We start from the raw sequence: 27,783 nt of genomic DNA on the forward strand, positions 1-27,783 counted from the left end.
TATGGTGGGGGTTAACATTAGGGTTATGGTGGGGGTTAACATTAGGGTTATGGTAGGGGTTAACATTAGGGTTATGGTGGGGGTTAACATTAGGGTTATGGTGGGGGTTAACATTAGGGTTATGGTGGGGGTTATGGTGGGGGTTAACATTAGGGTTATGGTGGGGGTTATGGTGGGGGTTAACATTAGGGTTATGGTAGGGGTTAACATTAGGGTTATGGTGGGGGTTAACATTAGGGTTATGGTAGGGGTTAACATTAGGGTTATGGTGGGGGTTATGTTGGGGGTTAACATTAGGGTTATGGTGGGGGTTATGGTGGGGGTTAACATTAGGGTTATGGTGGGGGTTAACATTAGGGTCATGGTGGGGGTTAACATTAGGGTTATGGTGGGGGTTAACATTAGGGTTATGGTGGGGGTTAACATTAGGGTTATGGTTGGGGTTAACATTAGGGTTATGGTGGGGGTTATGGTGGGGGTTAACACTAGGGTTATGGTGGGGGTTAACATTAGGGTTTTGGTGGGGGTTAACATTAGGGTTATGGTGGGGGTTAACATTAGGGTTATGGTAGGGGTTAACATTAGGGTTATGGTGGGGGTTAACATTAGGGTTATAGGTGGGGGTTAACGTTAGAGCCCCATCTGCCACATTTCAAGCTAGCTGTGGAGTGAGTTTACGTCACGTTCTGACCTCCGTGAGCTTGAACAGGATTGGATTGCACCACCGGTAATATGACTACAATCTGTAACCCAAGGATGGAACTCAGTACGATCAGCAGTAGAATTGAACTCGGGTTTATTATTGAAGGAATGAACACGTGTACACAGAACAGAAATGTGATTGGATGAAAATTGTAAACGTTAAAACATACTTCATATAGACTGTGGCACAGGGATGCAAAAGTTGGAGGATATGTGAAATGAATTACAGAACTATATTTAGTAATAGTTAGAGGATATTTAGCAATTTGGACAGTGTGACTGGATATGAGTATAGAATACAGACTGCTCAAAATTATAATGTAGCATTATTCAGTACACAGTATAACATTTTAATACACTGGAGTATAATCAGATATGTGAACATTAACATCCAATTTGACAATATACATTGAGGACCTTATTGATTCGATTTCACAAAAAACATTTCTTCAAGAATTCCCTGAAAATAAAACATGGACTCACATACAGCCGTCAGTCACACACAGCCGTCAGTCACACACAGCCGTCAGTCACACACAGCCGTCAGTCACACACAGCCGTCAGTCACACACAGCCGTCAGTCACACACAGCCGTCAGTCACACACAGCCGTCAGTCACACACAGCCGTCAGTCACACACAGCCGTCAGGGACACACAGCCGTCAGTCACACACAGCCGTCAGTCACACACAGCCGTCAGTCACACACAGCCGTCAGTCACACACAGCCGTCAGTCACACACAGCCGTCAGTCACACACAGCCGTCAGTCACACACAGCCGTCAGTCACACACAGCCGTCAGTCACACACAGCCGTCAGTCACACACAGCCGTCAGTCACACACAGCCGTCAGTCACACACAGCCATCAGTCACATACGCACTCACACACACACACTCAGCTGCACAAACTCACAGATGCACAAACCATCTCCCTTACACTATACCTGTAAATGACTATGGTCCCTCACACTATACCTGTAAATGTATATGGTCCCTCAAACTATACCGGTAAATAAATGTGGTCCCTCACTATTATCTGTAAATTAATATGGTCCCTCACTACTATCTGTAAATGAATATGGTCCCTCACTACTATCTGTAAATTAATATGGTCCCTCACTACTATCTGTAAATTAATATGGTCCCTCACACTATACCTGTAAATTAATATGGTCCCTCACCACTATACCTGTACATTTATATGGTCCCTCACACTATACCGGTAAATAAATATGGTCCCTCACTATTATCTGTAAATTAATATGGTCCCTCACTATTATCTGTAAATTAATATGGTCCCTCACTATTATCTGTAAATTAATATGGTCCCTCACTATTATCTGTAAATTAATATGGTCCCTCACTATTATCTGTAAATTAATATGGTCCCTCACTATTATCTGTAAATTAATATGGTCCCTCACTATTATCTGTAAATTAATATGGTCCCTCACACTATACCTGTAAATTAATATGGTCCCTCACTACTATCTGTAAATTAATATGGTCCCTCACTACTATCTGTAAATTAATATGGTCCCTCACCACTATACAAAGTTAGAAACATTGTCAGGCAAAGCAGCAAAAAGCAACAGTCATAATTACTAGAGAACATCATTGAAGAAAAAGGTAAACATACACATTCACTAAGAAGAAAAATAAATATATAATTTAAATAAATGTATATAACATTTATATTAAATGCCAATGTTAACTGTTGATTGTCTGATCAAAATAGTTGGTGAAATGGTGGGCACTGTGGGAGGGGAAGGCTTCTGGTTGGTTGGTACTGGAGAGGGTTGTTATGGTGACCAGCCGTGCTGAGCTGTGATTGGTTGACAGTCATTGACCACGCTCAGATTAGTCCTTGCCGGCATCGATCTTCTCCTGTCGTCGTCTCATGATCTCTTGGAGCTCTGAATCCCCACTGCTCTTCTGGAAATAGATTTTTAGGGTTGAGTATTTTTATATCTCTAAACATCAAAAAGGCTCTAAACGTGTGGCATGTCAACCTGTTGGACAACTATTTCAGTCTTAACAACATCAGACTAAGTTCTTTCCTTGAGTGAATAAAGTGATAAAGTTATAAATAAAGTTATTAAAGTTATAAAGTTATAAATTAAGTTACTTACCTTAAAATGCTTGAATAACGTGTCTGTGTGTGTGTGTGTGTGTGTGTGTGTGTGTGTGTGTGTGTGTGTGTACATTGGTTCGTCTGTCAGTATGTATGCATGTGATACAGACCTCTAGCTGGGCTTTCTGCACGGTGGTCTGGCTGTAGACCCTGGCTCCCTCGTCTCCACACACTGCCTTCAGTTCCTCCTTGTTCAGAGAGAAGAGCTGAGCACCCGTCAGGTTCCCCAGGCACTCCACCGTCCTGTAGGGAACAGAGACTACGTTACCCATAATGCTCTATACCCAGGCAATCCACTGTGCTGTAGGGAACAGAGACTGCATTACCCATCAGACCTGGGCAGGAAATAGTTGTATTTTGTAGTTTATTTTAAAATACCAACTTTTGAAATACTCTAGGTAGTTTAATAACGAGTTAGATATGTAGCATTTTCAAAGGCAAATATTTTATGTGATATTCAAATACAGGTCTCAGAAAAACGAATACTATTTTAATGTATTTGAATATATGCAAGTTATTTGAAAACAAAATCAAAAAATTGTATTTAATGGCTACCCAAAATGTAATGAAGAACCAAAAACGACAACAAGTAGCGTGTGTTAATGAAACATGTGAGGGACATGGAATCATCTCAAGATCAACCGCTTTTCCAACCTCAAAATGACTTACACATATTTTCATAACGAGTGAGACATAACGTACCACTTGACATCACGTCATTATACATGTGTAGTAACTTTGTGATCATTACAATAGCAACAATACTGTTGCATAAGATAATTCCAGAATAACAGAGTTATTACATAAGTGGAATAAGGAACAGTCACTATTCCTCTTGTGTACTGTAGTTACAAAAACTCTTACTCTTACAATTAAAATGCAAATTACTGTCACGCCCTGGCCTTAGTATTCTTTGTTTTCTTAATAATTTTTTAGTTAGGTCAGGGTGTGATATGGGGAATGTATGTGTTTTTTGTAGTGTCTAGGGTGGTTATATGGTAAAGGGGGTGTTGGGTGTAGTGTATGGGTTTGTGTTGAGTGAATGTGTCTAGCTGTGTCTATGGTTGAGTGTAGGTATCTAGGAAAGTCTATGGTTGCCTGAATGGGTTCTCAATTAGAGACAGCTGGTTTCGGTTGTCTCTGATTGGGAGCCATATTTAAGGCAACCATAGGCTTTAGCTGTTTGTGGGGAATTGTCTATGTCGAAGTGTTTTGTGTCAGCACTGATGTTTGTATAGCTTCACGGTTGTCTGTTCTGTTTGCTGTTTTGTTTTTTCCTTCTTTAAAAATAAAGAAGATGTACTTTCCACGCGCTGCGCCTTGGTCCTCTCTCAGTCCCGTTGACGATCGTGACATTTACTCAAGAAATATTTAACAACATACTAATTCCGGCTCCTGAAGTAATTACAGTTTAACTACGCTGGCACAAGGACACTTTAACGTTACATCGTTTTAAATATGTCTATTAGGTTAATAAAAATATTTAAAAAAATATCCATTTGGTTTGACTTGATTACGGTAGAAATGGACATCGTGGGGCAATGGACACTCAGGAGAAAGTTCAGATAGAAATGTATGATCTACTGTCAGATAGATGGGAATAGTGTCGGAGATTGTGTGCTCTATTCATTCTGTTTCTATCTTCAACATGCAGTTCTAGATACAGCCCTGTCATTAGTAAGAAGAAAGGAAGACTATAGAGCATAATACCATGAGCTAACGGAAGACCATAGAGCATAATACCATGAGCTAACGGAAGACCATAGAGCATAATACCATGAGCTAACGGAAGACCATAGAGCATAATACCATGAGCTAACGGAAGACTATAGAGCATAATACCATGAGCTAACGGAAGACCATAGAGCATAATACCATGAGCTAACGGAAGACTATAGAGCATAATACCATGAGCTAACTGAAGACCATAGAGCATACTACCATGAGCTAACGGAAGACCATAGAGCATAATACCATGAGCTAACGGAAGACCATAGAGCATAATACCATGAGCTAACGGAAGACCATAGAGCATCATACCATGAGCTAACGGAAGACCATAGAGCATAATACCATGAGCTAACGGAAGACCATAGAGCATAATACCATGAGCTAACGGAAGACCATAGAGCATAATACCATGAGCTAACTGAAGACAGGCATGATAATACCATGAGCTAACTGAAGACTATATAGCATGATAATACCATGAGCTAACGGAAGACCATAGAGCATAATACCATGAGCTAACGGAAGACCATAGAGCATAATACCATGAGCTAACTGAAGGCAGGCATGATAATACCATGAGCTAACTGAAGACAGGCATGATAATACCATGAGCTAACTGAAGACTATATAGCATGCTAATACCATGAGCTAACTGAAGACAGGCATGATAATACCATGAGCTAACTGAAGACAGCACTTTGTCAATTATCTCTTTATCAAGATTGTAAAAGTATATAACCTTAACTGATATCTGTCTGCCTGTGTGTGTTTACGTGTGTTTTATGTTTGTGTACGCAAGTATATCATGTCTTCTTAACACACAGCCAAGTATGGTGACTCACGGTTTAGAGAATCCCTTGGCATTGAGCCAGGCGGTGACCTGCGGTGGGCTGGAGTCTAATGTGAGAGGAGGAGAGGAGCTGCTGTCTGAGGGGCGTTCCACCCTGAAGTTACGGCCCGGAGGATTGGACTTATTAGTAGTGATCCTCTTCAACAACTCATCATTCACCTCATCCATCTGGTGTGTCCGAGCTGGGGGAAGGGAGGGAGAAGTAACGTGAGAACGGAGAGACAGTGACAGGGAAGTAACGTGAGAACAGAGAGACAGAGAAGTAACGTGAGAACGGAGAGACAGAGAGAGAGAATTAACGTGAGAACGGAGAGACAGAGAGAGAGAATTAACATGAGAACGGAGAGACAGAGAGAGAGAATTAACATGAGAACGGAGAGACAGAGACAGGGAAGTAACGTGAGAACAGAGAGACAGAGAAGTAACGTGAGAACGGAGAGACAGAGAGAGAGAATTAACATGAGAACGGAGAGGCAGAGAGAGAGAAGTAACGTGAGAACGGAGAGACAGAGACAGGGAAGTAACGTGAGAACGGAGAGACAGAGAAGTAACGTGAGAACGGAGAGACAGAGATAGAGAAGTAACGTGAGAACGGAGAGACAGAGACAGAGAAGTAACGTGACAACGGAGAGACAGGGACAGAGAAGTAACGTGAGAACGGAGAGACAGAGACAGAGAAGTAACGTGAGAACGGAGAGACAGAGACAGAGAAGTAACGTGAGAACGGAGAGACAGAGACAGAGAAGTAACGTGAGAACGGAGAGACAGAGAAGTAACGTGAGAACGGAGAGACAGAAGTAACGTGAGAACGGAGAGACAGAGAGAGAGAAGTAACGTGAGAACGGAGAGACAGAGACAGAGAAGTAACGTGACAACGGAGAGACAGGGACAGAGAAGTAACGTGAGAACGGAGAGACAGAGAAAGTAACTGTTGAAGCGGTATTCCTGCTCATCTATAGCCAAGATGAGGAAACTCGTAAAAACTTTGATCTCAGATAGCTCAGATAAGCAGTTATCTAGATTGTGCAGTAGTAAATGAAAGCTATGAGACTCACATTCTTTGAAGCGGCCCAGGTCAAAGCTCTCCCCTCTACCTAGAGAGCTGGAGGGAGAGGTCGGGCTGTAGGGCTGGCCAACCAGAGGTGACACAGACACACACACACACAGAGACAAAAGAAAGACACATGAAAGGATGGTTAACAATTAATGAATAGATTGGATTTATATAGTGCTTATTCAGATGCTCTTACATAATGTCAAATGTGGAAGGATGTTGCCAGGGAGAACAGGTTAATCTTTCCAAACATGTTTGACAATGTGTTCAACTGGTTTCCCGGATGTATTGGTAGGTGGGTACAGGGCTTGTAAAGTACGGAGGTGGGGGGTGGTATCATGAAGATGATGTGTGTGTGTGTATGCTAGATACATGTGTGTGCATATCATATTGTGTGCATGTGTGTGTGTGCATGATAGTGTGTGTGTGTTTGTGTGTGTGCGTTTATGATAGTGTGTGTGTGTTTATGATAGTGTGTGTGTGTGCGTTTGTGTGTCTGTGCGCGTACGTGCGTTCTAATGTGTGTGTGAGGTCGGGTGTGTTTATGTGTAATGTTACCTGGCTATAGAGAGGTTCAGCCATGCCGTGTGGTTCCTCTAGTATGACCACATCCAGGATGTAATGTTACCTGGCTATAGAGAGGTTCAGCCATGCCGTGTGGTTCCTCTAGTGTGACCACATCCAGGATGTAATATTACCTGGCTATAGAGAGGTTCAGCCATGCCGTGTGGTTCCTCTAGTATGACCACATCCAGGATGTTGTGGGGGACGTATCCTGACTGGCCACTCCTGTTCCTCAGTTTCCACCACTGTTTATCGTCCTCTATCACCTGCAGGGCCACAATGACACAACCATGACCTTTAACCCTTGTTGAATTGTATTGACTCCACTGTTTATCGTCCTCTATCACCTGCAGGGCCACAGTGACATGTCACAACCATGACCTTTAACCCTTGTTGAATTGTATTGACTCCACTGTTTATCGTCCTCTATCACCTGCAGGGCCACAGTGACATGTGACAACCATGACCTTTAACCCTTGTTGACTTGTATTGACTCCACTGTTTATCGTCCTCTATCACCTGCAGGGCCACAGTCACATGTCACAACCATGACCTTTAACCCTTGTTGACTTGTATTGACTCCACTGTTTATCGTCCTCTATCACCTGCAGGGCCACAGTCACATGTCACAACCATGACCTTTAACCCTTGTTGACTTGTATTGACTCCACTGTTTATCGTCCTCTATCACCTGCAGGGCCACAATGTCACAACCATGACCTTTAACCCTTGTTGACTTGTATTGACTCTACTGTCTATCGTCCTCTATCACCCGCAGGGCCACAGTGACATGTCACAACCATGACCTTTAACCCTTGTTGACTTGTATTGACTCCACTGTCTATCGTCCTCTATCACCTGCAGGGCCACAGTCACATGTCACAACCATGACCTTTAACCCTTGTTGACTTGTATTGACTCCACTGTTTATCGTCCCCTATCACCTGCAGGGCCACAGTGACATGTCACAACCATGACCTTTAACCCTTGTTGACTTGTATTGACTCCACTGTTTATCGTCCTCTATCACCTGCAGGGCCACAGTCACATGTCACAACCATGACCTTTAACCCTTGTTGACTTGTATTGACTCCACTGTTTATCGCCCTCTATCACCTGCAGGGCCACAGTCACATGTCACAACCATGACCTTTAACCCTTGTTGACTTGTATTGACTCCACTGTTTATCGTCCTCTATCACCTGCAGGGCCACAATGTCACAACCATGACCTTTAACCCTTGTTGACTTGTATTGACTATATACTATCAGCACCAGACTATATACTATCAGCACCAGACTATATACTATCAGCACCAGTCTATATACTATCAGCACCAGACTATATACTATCAGCACCAGACTATATACTATCAGCACCAGACTATATACTATCAGCACCAGACTATATACTATCAGCACCAGACTATATACTCTCAGCACCAGTCTATATACTATCAGCATCAGACTATATACTGTCAGCACCAGACTATATACTATCAGCACCAGACTATATACTATCAGCACCAGACTATATACTATCATACTATCAGCACCAGACTATATACTATCAGCACCAGACTATATACTCTCAGCACCAGTCTATATACTATCAGCATCAGACTATATACTGTCAGCACCAGACTATATACTATCAGCACCAGACTATATACTATCAGCACCAGACTATATACTATCATACTATCAGCACCAGACTATATACTATCAGCACCAGACTATATACTCTCAGCATCATACTATATACTGTCATACTATCAGCACCAGACTATATACTGTCATACTATCAGCACCATACTATATACTGTCATACTATCAGCACCATACTATATACTGTCATACTATCAGCACCAGACTATATACTGTCATACTATCAGCACCATACTATATACTGTCATACTATCAGCACCATACTATATACTGTCATACTATCAGCACCATACTATATACTGTCATACTATCAGCACCAGACTATATACTGTCATACTATCAGCACCATACTATATACTGTCATACTATCAGCACCATACTATATACTGTCATACTATCAGCACCAGACTATATACTGTCATACTATCAGCACCAGACTATATACTATCAGCACCAGACTATATACTATCAGCACCAGACTATATACTATCAGCACCAGACTATATACTATCAGCACCAGACTATATACTATCATACTATCAGCACCAGACTACATACTATCATACTATCAGCACCAGACTATATACTATCAGCACTAGACTATATACTATCAGCACTAGACTATATACTATCAGCACCAGACTATATACTATCAGCACCAGACTATATACTATCAGCACTAGACTATATACTATCATACTATCAGCACTAGACTATATACTATCATACTATCAGCACTAGACTATATACTATCAGCACTAGACTATATACTATCAGCACTAGACTATATACTATCAGCACCAGACTATATACTATCAGCACCAGACTATATACTGTCAGCACCAGACTATATACTATCAGCACTAGACTATATACTATCAGCACTAGACTATATACTATCATACTATCAGCACTAGACTATATACTATAAGCACTAGACTATATACTATCAGCACTAGACTATATACTATCAGCACCAGACTATATACTATCAGCACCAGACTATATACTGTCAGCACCAGACTATATACTATCAGCACCAGACTATATACTATCAGCACCATACTATATACTATCAGCACCAGACTATATACTATAAGCACCAGACTATATACTATCAGCACCAGACTATATACTATATACTATCAGCACCAGACTATATACTATCAGCACCAGACTATATACTATCAGCACTAGACTATATACTATCAGCACCAGACTATATACTATCAGCACCAGACTATATACTATCAGCACCAGACTATATACTATCAGCACCAGACTATATACTATCAGCACCAGACTATAAACTATCAGCACCAGACTATATACTATCATACTATCAGCACCAGACTATATACTATCAGCACCAGACTATATACTATCGTACTATCAGCACCAGACTATAAACTATCAGCACCAGACTATAAACTATCAGCACCAGACTATATACTATCATACTATCAGCACCAGACTATATACTATCAGCACCAGACTATAAACTATCAGCACCAGACTATATACTATCATACTATCAGCACCAGACTATAAACTATCATACTATCAGCACCAGACTATATACTATCAGCACCAGACTATAAACTATCAGCACCAGACTATATACTATCATACTATCAGCACCAGACTATATACTATCATACTATCAGCACCAGACTATATACTATCAGCACCAGACTATATACTATCAGCACCAGACTATAAACTATCATACTATCAGCACCAGACTATATACTATCAGCACTAGACTATATACTATCAGCACCAGACTATATACTATATACTATCAGCACCAGACTATATACTATCAGCACTAGACTATATACTATCAGCACCAGACTATATACTATCAGCACCAGACTATATACTATCAGCACTAGACTATATACTATCAGCACCAGACTATATACTATATACTATCAGCACCAGACTATATACTATATACTATCAGCACCAGACTATATACTATATACTATCAGCACCAGACTATCATACTATCAGCACCAGACTATATACTATCAGCACTAGACTATATACTATCAGCACCAGACTATATACTATATACTATCAGCACCAGACTATATACTATCAGCACTAGACTATATACTATCAGCACCAGACTATATACTATATACTATCAGCACCAGACTATCATACTATCAGCACCAGACTATATACTATCAGCACTAGACTATATACTATCAGCACCAGACTATATACTATATACTATCAGCACCAGACTCTATACCATATATACTATCAGCACCAGACTATATACTGTCATACTATCAGCAGCAGACTATATACTATCAGCACCAGACTATATACTATCAGCACCAGACTATATACTATCAGCACCAGACTATATACTATCAGCACCAGATTATATACTATCAGCACCAGACTATATACTATCAGCACCAGACTATATACTATCAGCACCAGACTATATACTATCAGCACCAAACTATATACTATCAGCACCAGACTATATACTATCAGCACCAGACTATATACTATCAGCACCAGACTATATACTATCATACTATCAGCACCAGACTATATACTATCAGCACCAGACTATATACTATCAGCACCAGACTATATACTATCATACTATCAGCACCAGACTATATACTATCAGCACTAGACTATATACTATCAGCACTAGACTATATACTATCATACTATCAGCACCAGACTATATACTATCATACTATCAGCACCAGACTATATACTATCAGCACCAGACTATATACTATCAGCACCAGACTATATACTATCAGCACCAGACTATATACTGTCATACTATCAGCACCAGACTATATACTATCAGCACCAGACTATATACTATCAGCACCAGACTATATACTATCAGCACCAGACTATATACTATCAGCACCAGACTATATACTATCAGCACCAGACTATATACTATCAGCACCAGACTATATACTATCAGCACCAGACTATATACTATCATACTATCAGCACCAGACTATATACTATCAGCACCAGACTATATACTATCAGCACCAGACTATATACTATCATACTATCAGCACCAGACTATATACTATCATACTATCAGCACCAGACTATATACTATCAGCACCAGACTATATACTATCAGCACCAGACTATATACTATCAGCACCAGACTACATACTATCAGCACCAGACTATATACTATCAGCACCAGACTATATACTATCAGCACCAGTCTATATACTATATACTATCAGCACTAGACTACATACTATCAGCACCAGACTATATACTATCATACTATCAGCACCAGACTATATACTATCAGCACCAGTCTATATACTATCAGCACCAGGCTATATACTATATACTATCAGCACCAGACTATATACTATCAGCACCAGACTATATACTATCAGCACCAGGCTATATACTATATACTATCAGCACCAGACTATATACTATCAGCACCAGACTATATACTATCAGCACCAGTCTATATACTATCAGCACCAGGCTATATACTATATACTATCAGCACCAGACTATATACCATCAGCACCAGGCTATATACTATATACTATCAGCACCAGACTATATACTATCAGCACCAGACTATATACTATCAGCACCAGACTATATACTATCAGCACCAGACTATATACTATCAGCACCAGACTATATACTATCAGCACCAGACTATATACTGTCAGCACCAGACTATATACTGTCAGCACCAGACTATATACTGTCAGCACCAGACTATATACTATCAGCACCAGACTATATACTATCATACTATCAGCACCAGACTATATACTATCAGCACCAGACTATATACTATCAGCACCAGACTATATACTATCAGCACCAGACTATATACTATCAGCACCAGACTATATACTATCAGCACCAGACTATATACTATCAGCACCAGACTATATACTATCAGCACCAGACTATATACTATCAGCACCAGACTATATACTATCAGCACCAGACTATATACTATCAGCACCAGACTATATACTATCAGCACCAGACTATATACTATCATACTATCAGCACCAGACTATATACTATCAGCACCAGTCTATATACTATCAGCACCAGACTATATACTATCAGCACCAGACTATATACTATCAGCACCAGACTATATACTATCAGCACCAGACTATATACTGTCATACTATCAGCACCAGACTATATACTATCATACTATCAGCACCAGACTAAATACTGTCATACTATCAGCACCAGACTATATACTATCAGCACCAGACTATATACTGTCATACTATCAGCACCAGACTATATACTATCATACTATCAGCACCAGACTATATACTATCAGCACCAGACTATATACTATCAGCACCAGACTATATACTATCAGCACCAGTCTATATACTATCAGCACCAGACTACATACTATCAGCACCAGACTACATACTATCAGCACCAGACTATATACTATCAGCACCAGACTAAATACTGTCATATTATCAGCACCAGACTATATACTGTCATACTATCAGCACCAGACTATATACTATCAGCACCAGACTATATACTATCAGCACCTGACTAAATACTGTCATACTATCAGCACCAGACTATATACTGTCATACTATCAGCACCAGACTATATACTATCAGCACCAGACTATATACTATCAGCACCTGACTATATACTATCAGCACCAGACTATATACTATCAGCACCAGACTATATACTATCAGCACCAGACTTTATACTATCATACTATCAGCACCAGACTACATACTATCAGCACCAGACTAAATACTGTCATACTATCAGCACCAGACTATATACTGTCATACTATCAGCACCAGACTATATACTATCAGCACCAGACTATATACTATCAGCACCTGACTATATACTATCAGCACCAGACTATATACTATCAGCACCAGACTATATACTATCAGCACCAGACTATAAGCTATCAGCACCAGACTATATACTATCATACTATCAGCACCAGACTATATACTATCAGCACCAGACTATATACTATCAGCACCAGACTATATACTATCAGCACCAGACTATATACTATCAGCACTAGACTATATACTATCAGCACCAGACTATATACTATCAGCACCAGACTACATACTATCAGCACCAGACTATATACTATCAGCACCAGACTATATACTATCAGCAGCAGACTATATACTATCAGCACCAGACTATATACTATCAGCACCAGACTATATACTATCAGCACCAGACTATATACTATCATACTATCAGCACCAGACTATATACTATCAGCACCAGACTATATACTATCAGCACCAGACTACATACTATCATACTATCAGTACCAGAATATATACTATCAGCACTAGACTATATACTATCAGCACCAGACTATATACTGTCATACTATCAGCACCAGACTTTATACTATCAGCACTAGACTATATACTATCATACTATCAGTACCAGACTATATACTATCATACTATCAGTACCAGACTATATACTATCAGCACCAGACTATATACTATCAGCACCAGACTATATACTATCAGCACCAGACTATATACTATCAGTACCAGACTATATACTATCAGCACCAGACTATATACTATCATACTATCAGCACCAGACTATTTACTATCATACTATCAGCACCAGACTATATACTATCAGCACTAGACTATATACTATCATACTATCAGCACCAGACTATATACTATCAGCACCAGACTATATACTATCAGCACCAGACTATATACTATCAGCACCAGACTACATACTATCAGCACCAGACTACATACTATCAGCACTAGACTATATACTATCATACTATCAGCACCAGACTACATACTATCAGCACCAGACTATATACTATCAGCACCAGACTATATACTATCAGCACCAGACTACATACTATCATACTATCAGCACCAGACTATATACTATCAGCACCAGACTACATACTATCAGCACCAGACTACATACTATCAGCACCAGACTATATACTATCATACTATCAGCACCAGACTATATACTATCAGCACCAGACTATATACTATCAGCACCAGACTACATACTATCATACTATCAGTACCAGACTATATACTATCAGCACTAGACTATATACTATCAGCACCAGACTATATACTGTCATACTATCAGCACCAGACTTTATACTATCAGCACTAGACTATATACTATCAGCACCAGACTACATACTATCATACTATCAGCACCAGACTATATACTATCAGCACCAGACTATATACTATCAGCACCAGACTATATACTATCAGCACCAGACTATATACTATCAGTACCAGACTATATACTATCAGCACCAGACTATATACTATCATACCATCAGCACCAGACTATATACTATCATACCATCAGCACCAGACTATATACTATCAGCACTAGACTATATACTATCATACTATCAGCACCAGACTATATACTATCAGCACCAGACTATATACTATCAGCACCAGACTATATACTATCAGCACTAGACTATATACTATCATACTATCAGCACCAGACTATATACTACCAGCACCAGACTACATACTATCAGCACTAGACTATATACTATCATACTATCAGCACCAGACTACATACTATCAGCACCAGACTATATACTATCAGCACCAGACTATATACTATCAGCACCAGACTACATACTATCATACTATCAGCACCAGACTATATACTATCATACTATCAGCACCAGACTATATACTATCATACTATCAGCACCAGACTATATACTATCAGCACCAGACTATATACTATCAGCACCAGACTACATACTATCAGCACCAGACTACATACTATCAGCACCAGACTATATACTATCAGCACCAGACTATATACTATCATACTATCAGCACCAGACTATATACTATCAGCACCAGACTATATACTATCAGCACCAGACTACATACTATCATACTATCAGCACCAGACTATATACTATCATACTATCAGCACCAGACTATATACTATCATACTATCAGCACCAGACTATATACTATCAGCACCAGACTATATACTATCAGCACCAGACTACATACTATCAGCACCAGACTACATACTATCAGCACCAGACTATATACTATCAGCACCAGACTATATACTATCAGCACCAGACTACATACTATCAGCACCAGACTACATACTATCAGCACCAGACTATATACTATCAGCACCAGACTATATACTATCAGCACCAGACTATATACTATCAGCACCAGACTACATACTATCAGCACCAGACTACATACTATCAGCACCAGACTATATACTATCAGCACCAGACTATATACTATCAGCACCAGACTATATACTATCAGCACCAGACTATATACTATCAGCATCAGACTATATACTATCAGCACCAGACTATATACTATCAGCACTAGACTATATACTATCAGCACTAGACTATATACTATCAGCATCAGACTATATACTATCAGCACCAGACTATATACTATCAGCACCAGACTATATACTATCAGCACCAGACTATATACTATCAGCACCAGACTATATACTATCAGCACCAGACTACATACTATCAGCATCAGACTACATACTATCAGCACCAGACTATATACTATCATACTATCAGCACCAGACTATATACTATCAGCACCAGACTATATACTATCAGCACCAGACTATATACTATCAGCACCAGACTATATACTATCATACTATCAGCACCAGACTACATACTATCATACTATCAGCACCAGACTACATACTATCATACTATCAGCACCATACTATATACTATCATACTATCAGCACCAGACTACATACTATCAGCACCAGACTATATACTATCATACTATCAGCACCAGACTACATACTATCAGCACCAGACTATATACTATCAGCACCAGACTATATACTATCAGCACCAGACTATATACTATCAGCACCAGACTATATACTATCAGCACTAGACTATATACTATCAGCACCAGACTATATACTATCAGTACCAGACTATATACTATCAGCACTAGACTATATACTATCAGTACCAGACTATATACTATCAGCACCAGTCTATATACTATCAGCATCAGACTATATACTATCAGCACCAGACTATATACTATCAGCACCAGACTATATACTATCAGCACCAGACTATATACTATCAGCACCAGACTATATACTATCAGCACCAGTCTATATACTATCAGTACCAGACTATATACTATCAGCACCAGACTACATACTATCAGCCCCAGACTATATACTATATACTATCAGCACCAGACTACATACTATCAGCACCAGACTATATACTACATACTATCAGCACCAGACTATATACTATATACTATCAGTACCAGACTATATACTATCAGCACCAGACTATATACTATCAGCACCAGACTATATACTATCAGCATCAGACTATATACTATCAGCATCAGACTATATACTATCAGCACCAGACTATATACTATCAGCACCAGACTATATACTATCAGCACCAGACTATATACTATCAGCACCAGACTATATACTATCAGTAAAAGACTATATACTATCAGCACCAGACTATATACTATCAGCACCAGACTATATACTATCAGCACCAGACTACATACTATCATACTATCAGCACCAGACTATATACTATCAGCACCAGACTATATACTATCAGCACCAGACTATATACTATCAGCACCAGACTATATACTATCAGCACCAGACTATATACTATCAGCACCAGACTATATACTATCATACTATCAGCACCAGACTATATACTATATACTATCAGCACTAGACTATATACTATCAGCACCAGACTATATACTATCAGCACCAGACTATATACTATCAGCACCAGACTATATACTATATACTATCAGCACTAGACAATATATACTATCAGCACTAGACTATATACTATCAGCACCAGTCTATATACTATCAGCACCAGACTATATACTATCATACTATCAGCACCAGACTATATACTGTCATACTATCAGCACCAGACTATATACTATCAGCACCAGACTATATACTATCAGCACCAGACTATATACTATCAGCACCAGACTATATACTATCAGCACTAGACTATATACTATCAGCACCAGACTATATACTATCAGCACCAGACTATGTACTATCAGCACCAGACTATATACTATCATACTATCAGCACCAGACTATATACTATCAGTAACAGACTATATACTATCAGCACCAGACTATATACTATCAGCACCAGACTATATACTATCAGCACCAGACTATATACTATCATACTATCAGCACCAGACTATATACTATCAGTAACAGACTATATACTATCAGCACCAGACTATATACTATCAGCACCAGACTATATACTATCAGCAACAGACTATATACTATCAGCACCAGACTATATACTATCAGCACCAGACTATATACTATCAGCACCAGACTATATACTATCAGCACCAGACTACATATTATCATACTATCAGCACCAGACTATATACTATCAGCACCAGACTATATACTATCAGCACCAGACTATATACTATCAGCACCAGACTATATACTATCAGCACCAGACTATATACTATCAGCACCAGACTATATACTATCAGTACCAGACTATATACTATCAGCACCAGACTATATACTATCAGCACCAGACTATATACTATCAGCACCAGACTACATACTATCAGCACCAGACTACATACTATCAGCACCAGACTATATACTATCAGCACCAGTCTATATACTATCATACTATCAGCACCAGACTAAATACTATCAGCACCAGTCTATATACTATCATACTATCAGCACCAGACTATATACTATCAGCACCAGACTATATACTATCAGCACCAGTCTATATACTATCATACTATCAGCACCAGACTATATACTATCAGCACCAGACTATATACTATCAGCAACAGACTATATACTGTCATACTATCAGCACCAGACTATATACTATCATACTATCAGCACCAGACTACATACTATCATACTATCAGCACCAGACTATATACTATCAGCACCAGACTATATACTATCAGTCGTACCTCAAGCACCTCGTCCTGCAGTACTGACAGTTCGTTGGCATTGCGGGCCACAAAGTGGTAGCGGATCTTGGCATATTTACGGGACAAGGAGGTCAGCCCATTGTTGGACCTGGGACAGGAGAGAAATGTATGAGTTATTTCTCATGGATCATGCACGAGAAATATTGGCCCAGATTTAGCTGTACCTCAGTTACATGGTCTGTATAAACACTACAACAGTGTATACGTTTTATAGCAGCTGAAGAAATAACAATTTGAGAAACATTATTGTTTAGTAATAGTAGTAGCAGCATGTAATGTAGAATCACAGTAGTAGTAATCTGGGAAATATAATCCATTTACCCATTCGATGAGTTTAAAGACTGGGTTCCAAAAATCTGAAAGAGAGAGAAAATTTCATAGGGCGGTACACAATTTGCCCAGCGTCGTCCGGGGTAGGGGAGAGTTTGGCCGGGGTAGGCCGTCATTGAAAATGTGTTCTTAACTGGCTTGCCTAGTTAAATAATAAAAATGTGTTCTGGACTAGTTTCTGTCTGTAACACACTGAACTAGTATGTAACACAAAGTATTTCAAACCTGCATCAATGAAGAAATGTAAACAAACAAATGAAGAACTAACAATGGATGGCTGGGAGAATTCTACTAGAATGACTCAAATGGACAGCAGTCTAAAGATTTATGAGTATAAAACGTGTGTGTGTGTGTGTGTGTGTGTGCGTGTTTGTGTGTGTACACACCTCATCTGACTTGAAGGGGGACATGAGGTTGGATATGGGGGACCTGGGAGGTTCCCCTGATCCCTCTGTCTCCCACGGGGAGGTCCTGAACAGCTCAGCTGGGGGCTCCCACCCGTTCCTGAATTTAGGGAAGTAAGTAGGAGCACACTGGTCCCGCGGCCAGTCCGCCCTGCAGGGATCAGGGGTCAGGGGGAGGTTGTTAATGCTGATACAGAGAGAACAAGTGTATAACAACTTATAAAGAATTAGAACAGCAGGCTGAACCGTTTAACAGCAGGCTGAACAGTTTAAGAGCAGGCTGAAAAGTATAAAAGCAGGCTGAACAGTTTAACAGCAGGCTGAAACGTTTAACAGCAGGCTGAACAGTTTAACAGCAGGCTGAACAGCAGGCTGAAACGTTTAACAGCAGGCTGAACAGTATAACAGCAGGCTGAACAGTATAACAGCAGGCTGAACAGCAGGCTGAAACGTTTAACAGCAGGCTGAACAGTTTAACAGCAGGCTGAACAGTATAACAGCAGGCTGAACAGTTTACCAGCAGGCTGAACAGCAGGCTGAAACGTTTAACAGCAGGCTGAACAGTTTAACAGCAGGCTGAACAGTATAACAGCAGGCTGAACAGTTTAACAGCAGGCTGAACAGTTTAACAGCAGGCTGAACAGTTTAACAGCAGGCTGAACAGTTTAACAGCAGGCTGAACAGTTTAACAGCAGGCTGAACAGTTTAACAGCAGGCTGAACAGCAGGCTGAAACGTTTAACAGCAGGCTGAACAGTTTAACAGCAGGCTGAACAGTTTAACAGCAGGCTGAAACGTTTAACAGCAGGCTGAACAGTATAACAGCAGGCTGAACAGTTTAACAGCAGGCTGAACAGTTTAACAGCAGGCTGAACAGCAGGCTGAACAGTTTAACAGCAGGCTGAACAGTTTAACAGCAGGCTGAACAGCAGGCTGAAACGTTTAACAGCAGGCTGAACAGTATAACAGCAGGCTGAACAGTTTAACAGCAGGCTGAACAGCAGGCTGAACAGTTTAACAGCAGGCTGAACAGCAGGCTGAAACGTTTAACAGCAGGCTGAACAGTATAACAGCAGGCTGAACAGTATAACAGCAGGCTGAACAGTATAACAGCAGGCTGAACAGTTTAACAGCAGGCTGAACAGTTTAACAGCAGGCTGAACAGTATAACAGCAGGCTGAACAGTTTAACAGCAGGCTGAACAGTATAACAGCAGGCTGAACAGTATAACAGCAGGCTGAACAGTTTAACAGCAGGCTGAACAGTATAACAGCAGGCTGAACAGTATAACAGCAGGCTGAACAGTTTAACAGCAGGCTGAACAGTATAACAGCAGGCTGAACAGTTTAACAGCAGGCTGAACAGTTTAACAGCAGGCTGAACAGTTTAACAGCAGGCTGAACAGTATAACAGCAGGCTGAACAGCAGGCTGAACAGTTTAACAGCAGGCTGAACAGTTTAACAGCAGGCTGAACAGTATAACAGCAGGCTGAACAGTTTAATGGGCAATGCCAAGCATCGGCTGAAGTGGTGAAAAGCTTGCCGCCATTGGACTCTCGAGCAGTGGAAACTCGTTCTCTGGAGTGATGAATCACATTTCACCCTCTGGCAGTCAAACGGACTAATCTGGGTTTGGCGGATGCCAGGAGACGCTCCCTGCCCCAATGCGTAGTGCCAACTGTAAAGTTTGGTGGAGGAGGATTAATGGTCTGGAGCTGTTTTTTCATGATTGGGGCTAGGCCCCTTAGTTCCAGTTAACGGAAATCTTAATGCTACAGCATGCAATGACATTATAGACGATTCTGTGCTTCCAACTTTGTGGCAACAGTTTGGGGAAGCCCTTTCATGTTTCAGCATGACAAAGCCCCTGTGCACAAAGCGAGGTCCATACAAAAATGGTTTGTCGAGATCGGTGTGGAAGAACTTGACTTTCCTGCACAGAGCCCTGACCTCAACCCCACCAGCACCTTTGGAATGAATTGGAACGCCGACTGCGAGCCAGGCCTAATCGCCCAACATCAGTGCCCGACCTCGCTAATGCTCTTATGGCTGAATGGAAGCAAGTCCCCGCAGCAATGTTCCAACATCTAGTGGAAAGCCTTCTCAGAAGAGTGGAGGCTGTTATAGCAGCAAAGGGGGGACCAACTCTACATTAATGCCCATGATTTTGGAATGAGATGTTCGACGAGCAGGTGTCCACATACTTTTTGGTAATGTATAGGGCCGTGGCGGGCACTAAATTTCGTCAGCCGGTGATTGTCAAGAAAATAACTGATGGTATCATGATAATTGACCGTTAATTAACATAAACACATGTAGCGTCTCCTGGCTTCCACACACAGACTACAAGCCACTGATGCAGACCTTTGGAACATCTACATTTGAAAAAGTTTAATAAATCCATGTAACATAGCCTACACCTTCACAATAAATCCATTATCCATTAACAAATCCATTATTTATTTTAGACAGGCCTAAAGAAGCATTATGATATGAAGAAAATGTAGTCTATTTCAGAGGAACTAAATATAATTTAGCAGATAACATTTGGTTAGAATTCTGTGGCTTTATTTTTAATTATTTTATAGTATGAAGAATACAATGGAACAAAGCTGAATAAAACAGAAAATACATTTTCCCCAAACGATTTGAGGGAGTGATCAGATCCCAAATGAATACAACCACTAGCATCAAAAATAAGTTTTACGCAATGAGCATGACGCAACAGATCACAACGTTCAGCTTGAAATGTTGATAAACTATGAAACAATTTCTTCCCATTTCAAGTGCAGCACACATGGCAGTATCAGAAAGAAAGATATCAGAAAAGATATCAGAAAGATATCAGAAAGAATATTCCATTAGTGGGAAAACACCATGAACAAAAGTGACCGCAAATGTGATTATTCTAGCATTGCTTTTGTTATAAAGGTGTATTTTAAATGGTGAAAATGATCTTCCCCAAACTCACACGTTCTGTATATATGCCAGTTAGGCTCTACACCCCTTGTAAAGCGGATTAATGTGCTTCATTTTAAGGAGTTATTTGTTATTAGTTATTATTTTAGTTGTGCTACAAACCTTATCAAAGCCTGTTGGCCAATGGGCTAAATGAGGTGTGGGACTACGATTTGAAAAAGTCACACAAAAAAAGGTATTGCTTTTTGCCTTATGTTGGGCATGATTCACAAGTGATAATATATCATTCACAAGTGAGAAGCTAATATTGTATCCCATCACATTATTCTTGATTTAACCTGTCTTTATATATACTAAATAATATGTGTGTGAAATTTGTTTTAATTTAGAATGGACCATTATCATGCACCTGTATCGAAACAGGGGCGGTGGAAAAGATACATAGAGTATTGAGGACACTTTCCAATTGTTAATTTTCATGCCAGCCAGGTAGGCTATATTCCTGTTGTAAAGAGAAGCAATGTGCTTAATATTAGGAAAGTTAAGAAATAAATACAGTAGGCCTAGCCTATAGAAAGCTGATGGGATCCTCCTCTTTTTAATAGAGGCCATCACTCAGTTGTCTAGTGCAATTACATAGCCTATAGAAATGTTGGGCTCTCATGAAGTGTTTGATTAGATTTTTGATTACATTCGCATTGATATCAGAGTGATTAGAGGGACAATAGAGTGCTGAGGTCCAGGCAGTTAGCACGTTTGGTAGGCTACTAATGACCATCAGCAGCATCAGAGCTTAGAGAAGCCTAATTAAAGTGACTAAACGGTCACGTGGAATTTGACTGCCTTCATGACTCGTGGCCGTCGGTGTGGCGGTAATGCGGTCACCACAACTTCCCTAGTCATGTAGTGTATCTTGAAGATGTTGAATGCGCGGCGTAGTACCTTCCAGAAAAAGTTTTGCTCGACAAAAAGAAACACAAGTATCATACATCTAATATTTCAAAAAACAGCACACCTGCAACCACACACACACGAACACCGGCACACGCACAACTCCCACACACAAGCATCCCTCCCACACACACAAACCCCAAAGACTCACCTAGGTCGTGTCCACCCGTCTCCCAGCAGTTCAAAGATGGTCATCTCCTTAGGCGACAGGTGACCTCTCAGGAAGTCTACTGCATCTCTGGACAGGTGAGGGGAGACCACGGAGCGTGGCAGCTCTGGACTACCACAGGACTGGAGAACCTAGAGGTCAGAGGGTAGAGGTCACAGGTCATACACTGGAGCACCTGGAAGTAATCAGGTGCACTATAAGGCTATGTTGCCATGAGACAGTAACCAGGTGTACTATAAGGCTATGTTGCCATGAGACAGTAACCAGGTGTACTATCAGGCTATGTTGACATGAGACATTAACCAGGTGTACTATCAGGCTATGTTGCCATGAGGAAGTATCATAGGGCAGTTACCAGGTGTGTCTGTCAGGGTTGGGTAAATCTAGTTACCAGGTGTGTCTGTCTCAATAATACACGTCAGGTCAGGTAAATCTAGTTACTAGGTGTGTCTGTCTCAATAATACACGTCAGGTCAGGTAAATCTAGTTACTAGGTGTGTCTGTCTCAATAATACACGTCAGGGTTAGGTAAATCTAGTTACCAGGTGTGTCTGTCTCAATAATACACGTCAGGGTTGGGTAAATCTAGTTACCAGGTGTGTCTGTCTCAATAATACACGTCAGGTTAGGTAAATCTAGTTACCAGGTGTGTCTGTGTGAATATTACACATCAGGGTTGGGTAAATCTAGTTACCAGGTGTGTCTGTGTGAATATTACACATCAGGTTTGGGTAAATCTAGTTACCAGGTGTGTCTGTGTGAATATTACACATCAGGGTTGGGTAAATCTAGTTACCAGGTGTGTCTGTCTCAATAATACACGTCAGGTTAGGTAAATCTAGTTACCAGGTGTGTCTGTGTGAATATTACACGTCAGGTTAGGTAAATCTAGTTACCAGGTGTGTCTGTGTGAATATTACACGTCAGGTTAGGTAAATCTAGTTACCAGGTGTGTCTGTGTGAATATTACACATCAGGGTTAGGTAAATCTAGTTACCAGGTGTGTCTGCCTCAATAATACACGTCAGGGTTGGGTAAATCTAGTTACCAGGTGTGTCTGCCTCAATAATACACGTCAGGTTAGGTAAATCTAGCATTCATCCTTATGCAATTGTGGTGGCTGCACCTGATGTGGTAAGGCTTTAACCACACGTATCCGGTCTGCTTAGTTCCATGATGGAAGTGTGTGTGTGTGTGTGTGTGTGTGTGTGTGTGTGTGTGTGTGTGTGTGTGTGTGTGTGTGTGTGTGTGTGTGTGTGTGTGTGTGTGTGTGTGTGTGTGTGTGTGTGTGTGTGTGTGTGTGTGTGTGTATGCTAGATACATCACTCATTAGACTCCCCCCCCCCCCCCCCCCCTGCAGGAAAGCTACCACACAGAAGACAATAGAGGGTATGGCATGTTGGTGTGTGTGTGTGTGTGTGTGTGTGTGTGTGTGTGTGTGTGTGTGTGTGTGTGTGTGTGTGTGTGTGTGTGTGTGTGTGCGTGTGTGTGTGTGTATGTGTGTGTGTATGTGCGCATGTTGATGACTAGGACAATACAAACATTGAACTGTTCTCCTCCCCACTTCAGTAGATGATTGGTTGTGTGTGGCGAATCTACGATAACAGTGGTTTAGTCAACATTGTGGGGAAGACTGCTTCCTAAAACACACAGTGTTCTGATTGGCTGGCCAGACATAGTTGAGTAGAAGGCGAAAAGATACAAACGTCATGTCCATTGAGATTTTAGTTGCTGTCACTGGCATTTGTTCCATTTAAAATAAAAAAATCTGAATAATGGTTAGAAACACTCTCCTACCTGACCTGATGTAGTCAACAGTAAGACGTATTTTCTCTGCAGGGACAGAGTATGACACCCAACAATCCCTATCTAACTAGAGGCTGGATGATCAATCTCTATCTAACTAGAGGCTGGATGATCAATCCCTATCTAACTAGAGGCTGGATGATCAATCCCTAACTAACTAGAGGCTGGATGATCAATCTCTATCTAACTAGAGGCTGGATGATCAATCCCTATCTAACTAGAGGCTGGATGATCAATCCCTAACTAACTAGAGGCTGGATGATCAAGCTCTATCTAACTAGAGGCTGGATGATCAATCTCTATCTAACTAGAGGCTGGATGATCAATCCCTATCTAACTAGAGGCTGGATGATCAATCTCTATCTAACTAGAGGCTGGATGATCAATCTCTATCTAACTAGAGGCTGGATGATCAATCTCTATCTAACTAGAGGCTGGATGATCAATCCCTATCTAACTAGAGGCTGGATGATCAATCCCTATCTAACTAGAGGCTGGATGATCAATCCCTATGTAAATAGAGGCTGGATGATCAATCTCTATCTAACTAGAGGCTGGATGATCAATCCCTATGTAAATAGAGGCTGGATGATCAATCCCTATCTAACTAGAGGCTGGATGATCAATCCCTATGTAAATAGAGGCTGGATGATCAATCCCTATCTAACTAGAGGCTGGATGATCAATCCCTATCTAACTAGAGGCTGGATGATCAATCCCTATGTAAATAGAGGCTGGATGATCAATCTCTATCTAACTAGAGGCTGGATGATCAATCCCTATGTAAATAGAGGCTGGATGATCAATCCCTATCTAACTAGAGGCTGGATGATCAATCCCTATGTAAATAGAGGCTGGATGATCAATCCCTATCTAACTAGAGGCTGGATGATCAATCCCTATCTAACTAGAGGCTGGATGATCAATCCCTATGTAAATAGAGGCTGGATGATCAATCTCTATCTAACTAGAGGCTGGATGATCAATCCCTATCTAACTAGAGGCTGGATGATCAATCCCTATCTAACTAGAGGCTGGATGATCAATCCCTATGTAAATAGAGGCTGGATGATCAATCTCTATCTAACTAGAGGCTGGATGATCAATACCTATCTAACTAGAGGCTGGATGATCAATCCCTATCTAACTAGAGGCTGGATGATCAATCCCTATCTAACTAGAGGCTGGATGATCAATCCCTATGTAAATAGAGGCTGGATGATCAATACCTATCTAACTAGAGGCTGGATGATCAATCCCTATGTAAATACAGGCTGGATGATGTCATTATCGCAACCAGATTTGAAACATTTCAGGTTGTGATCTGGCTGTTATCATGTCTTTTCAAACAACTTTGGCTGCTATGAATGCACTCCCTAAGAAACATATATATTTATGTGTGTATCAGTCGGGTTCTTACCAAATCCAGGGGGCCAAAGAGGAAGTGCACCAGTTCAGAAGCACTGGGATTCTGGATGTGCTTCTTCAGTTTGGCCTGCAGGGGGCAGAGTGACACACTGTTAGAGACAGTTCACCACAGCACCGCTGCCGTATAGGAAAATAGCAGCAAGGTTTCTATTTCAATTCAGTCCATTGGAGAATTAAACTAAAAGATGTCTGTCCCAATTCCCTTCAAAATCCCCTTGGTCCTTCCATGTTTCCATGTTTATAGATGTAAGAAACATGGTGGAGGCTCCACCACTAGCTTGATTAAACCTATAAATATCCCTTTAAATCTGTCAACATCAAAGGTGTAGGACCAAAGTAAAGGGTTAGGACCAAAGTAAAGGGGTAGGACCAAAGTAAAGGGGTAGGACCAAAGTAAAGGGGTAGGACCAAAGTAAAGGGGTAGGACCAAAGTAAAGGGGTAGGACCAAAGTAAAGGGGTAGGACCAAAGTAAAGGGGTAGGACCAAAGTAAAGGGGTAGGACCAAAGTAAAGGGGTAGGACCAAAGTAAAGGGGTAGGACCAAAGTAAAGGGGTAGGACCAAAGTAAAAGGGTAGGACCAGAGTAAATGGTTAGGGAGCGGTTTGGTCTCCACTGGTACTATGGGTTAAGAACATTGGGCCAGTAAGCAAAAGGATCAGAGAGTCTGCTAAATGACTCACTACTGTAGTGGCTCTGGATCAGAGAGTCTGCTAAATGACTCACTACTGTAGTGGCTCTGGATCAGAGAGTCTGCTAAATGACTCACTACTGTAGTGGCTCTGGATCAGAGAGTCTGATAAATGACTCACTACTGTAGTGGCTCTGGATCAGAGAGTCTGCTAAATGACTCACTACTGCAGTGGCTCTGGATAAGAGAGTCTGTTAAATGACTCACTACTGTAGTGGCTCTGGATCAGAGAGTCTGCTAAA

At 40.7% G+C, this 27,783-nt stretch overlaps 1 protein-coding gene across 2 annotated transcripts in view; it reads right to left on the reverse strand.

Moving 5' to 3' along the window:
* Nucleotides 1–779: 779 nt before the first annotated feature.
* Nucleotides 780–27,783, reverse strand: part of LOC129842022 (epidermal growth factor receptor kinase substrate 8-like protein 2) — a gene marked incomplete at its 5' end in the record, with an annotated part of 56,491 nt that continues 29,487 nt past the window's right edge. The window contains 10 exon segments of one of the 2 annotated variants that reach the window (XM_055910397.1): nt 780–2,638; nt 2,948–3,080; nt 5,411–5,600; nt 6,474–6,556; nt 7,172–7,302; nt 18,826–18,934; nt 19,168–19,202; nt 19,563–19,731; nt 23,601–23,749; nt 26,845–26,919. In XM_055910397.1, coding sequence (XP_055766372.1) covers nt 2,564–2,638; nt 2,948–3,080; nt 5,411–5,600; nt 6,474–6,556; nt 7,172–7,302; nt 18,826–18,934; nt 19,168–19,202; nt 19,563–19,731; nt 23,601–23,749; nt 26,845–26,919 — 1,149 coding nt within the window. 2 annotated transcript variants of the gene reach the window in all.

Source organism: Salvelinus fontinalis, unplaced genomic scaffold (assembly GCF_029448725.1).
Source record: "Salvelinus fontinalis isolate EN_2023a unplaced genomic scaffold, ASM2944872v1 scaffold_0007, whole genome shotgun sequence".
NCBI classification, from domain to species: Eukaryota; Metazoa; Chordata; class Actinopteri; order Salmoniformes; family Salmonidae; genus Salvelinus; species Salvelinus fontinalis.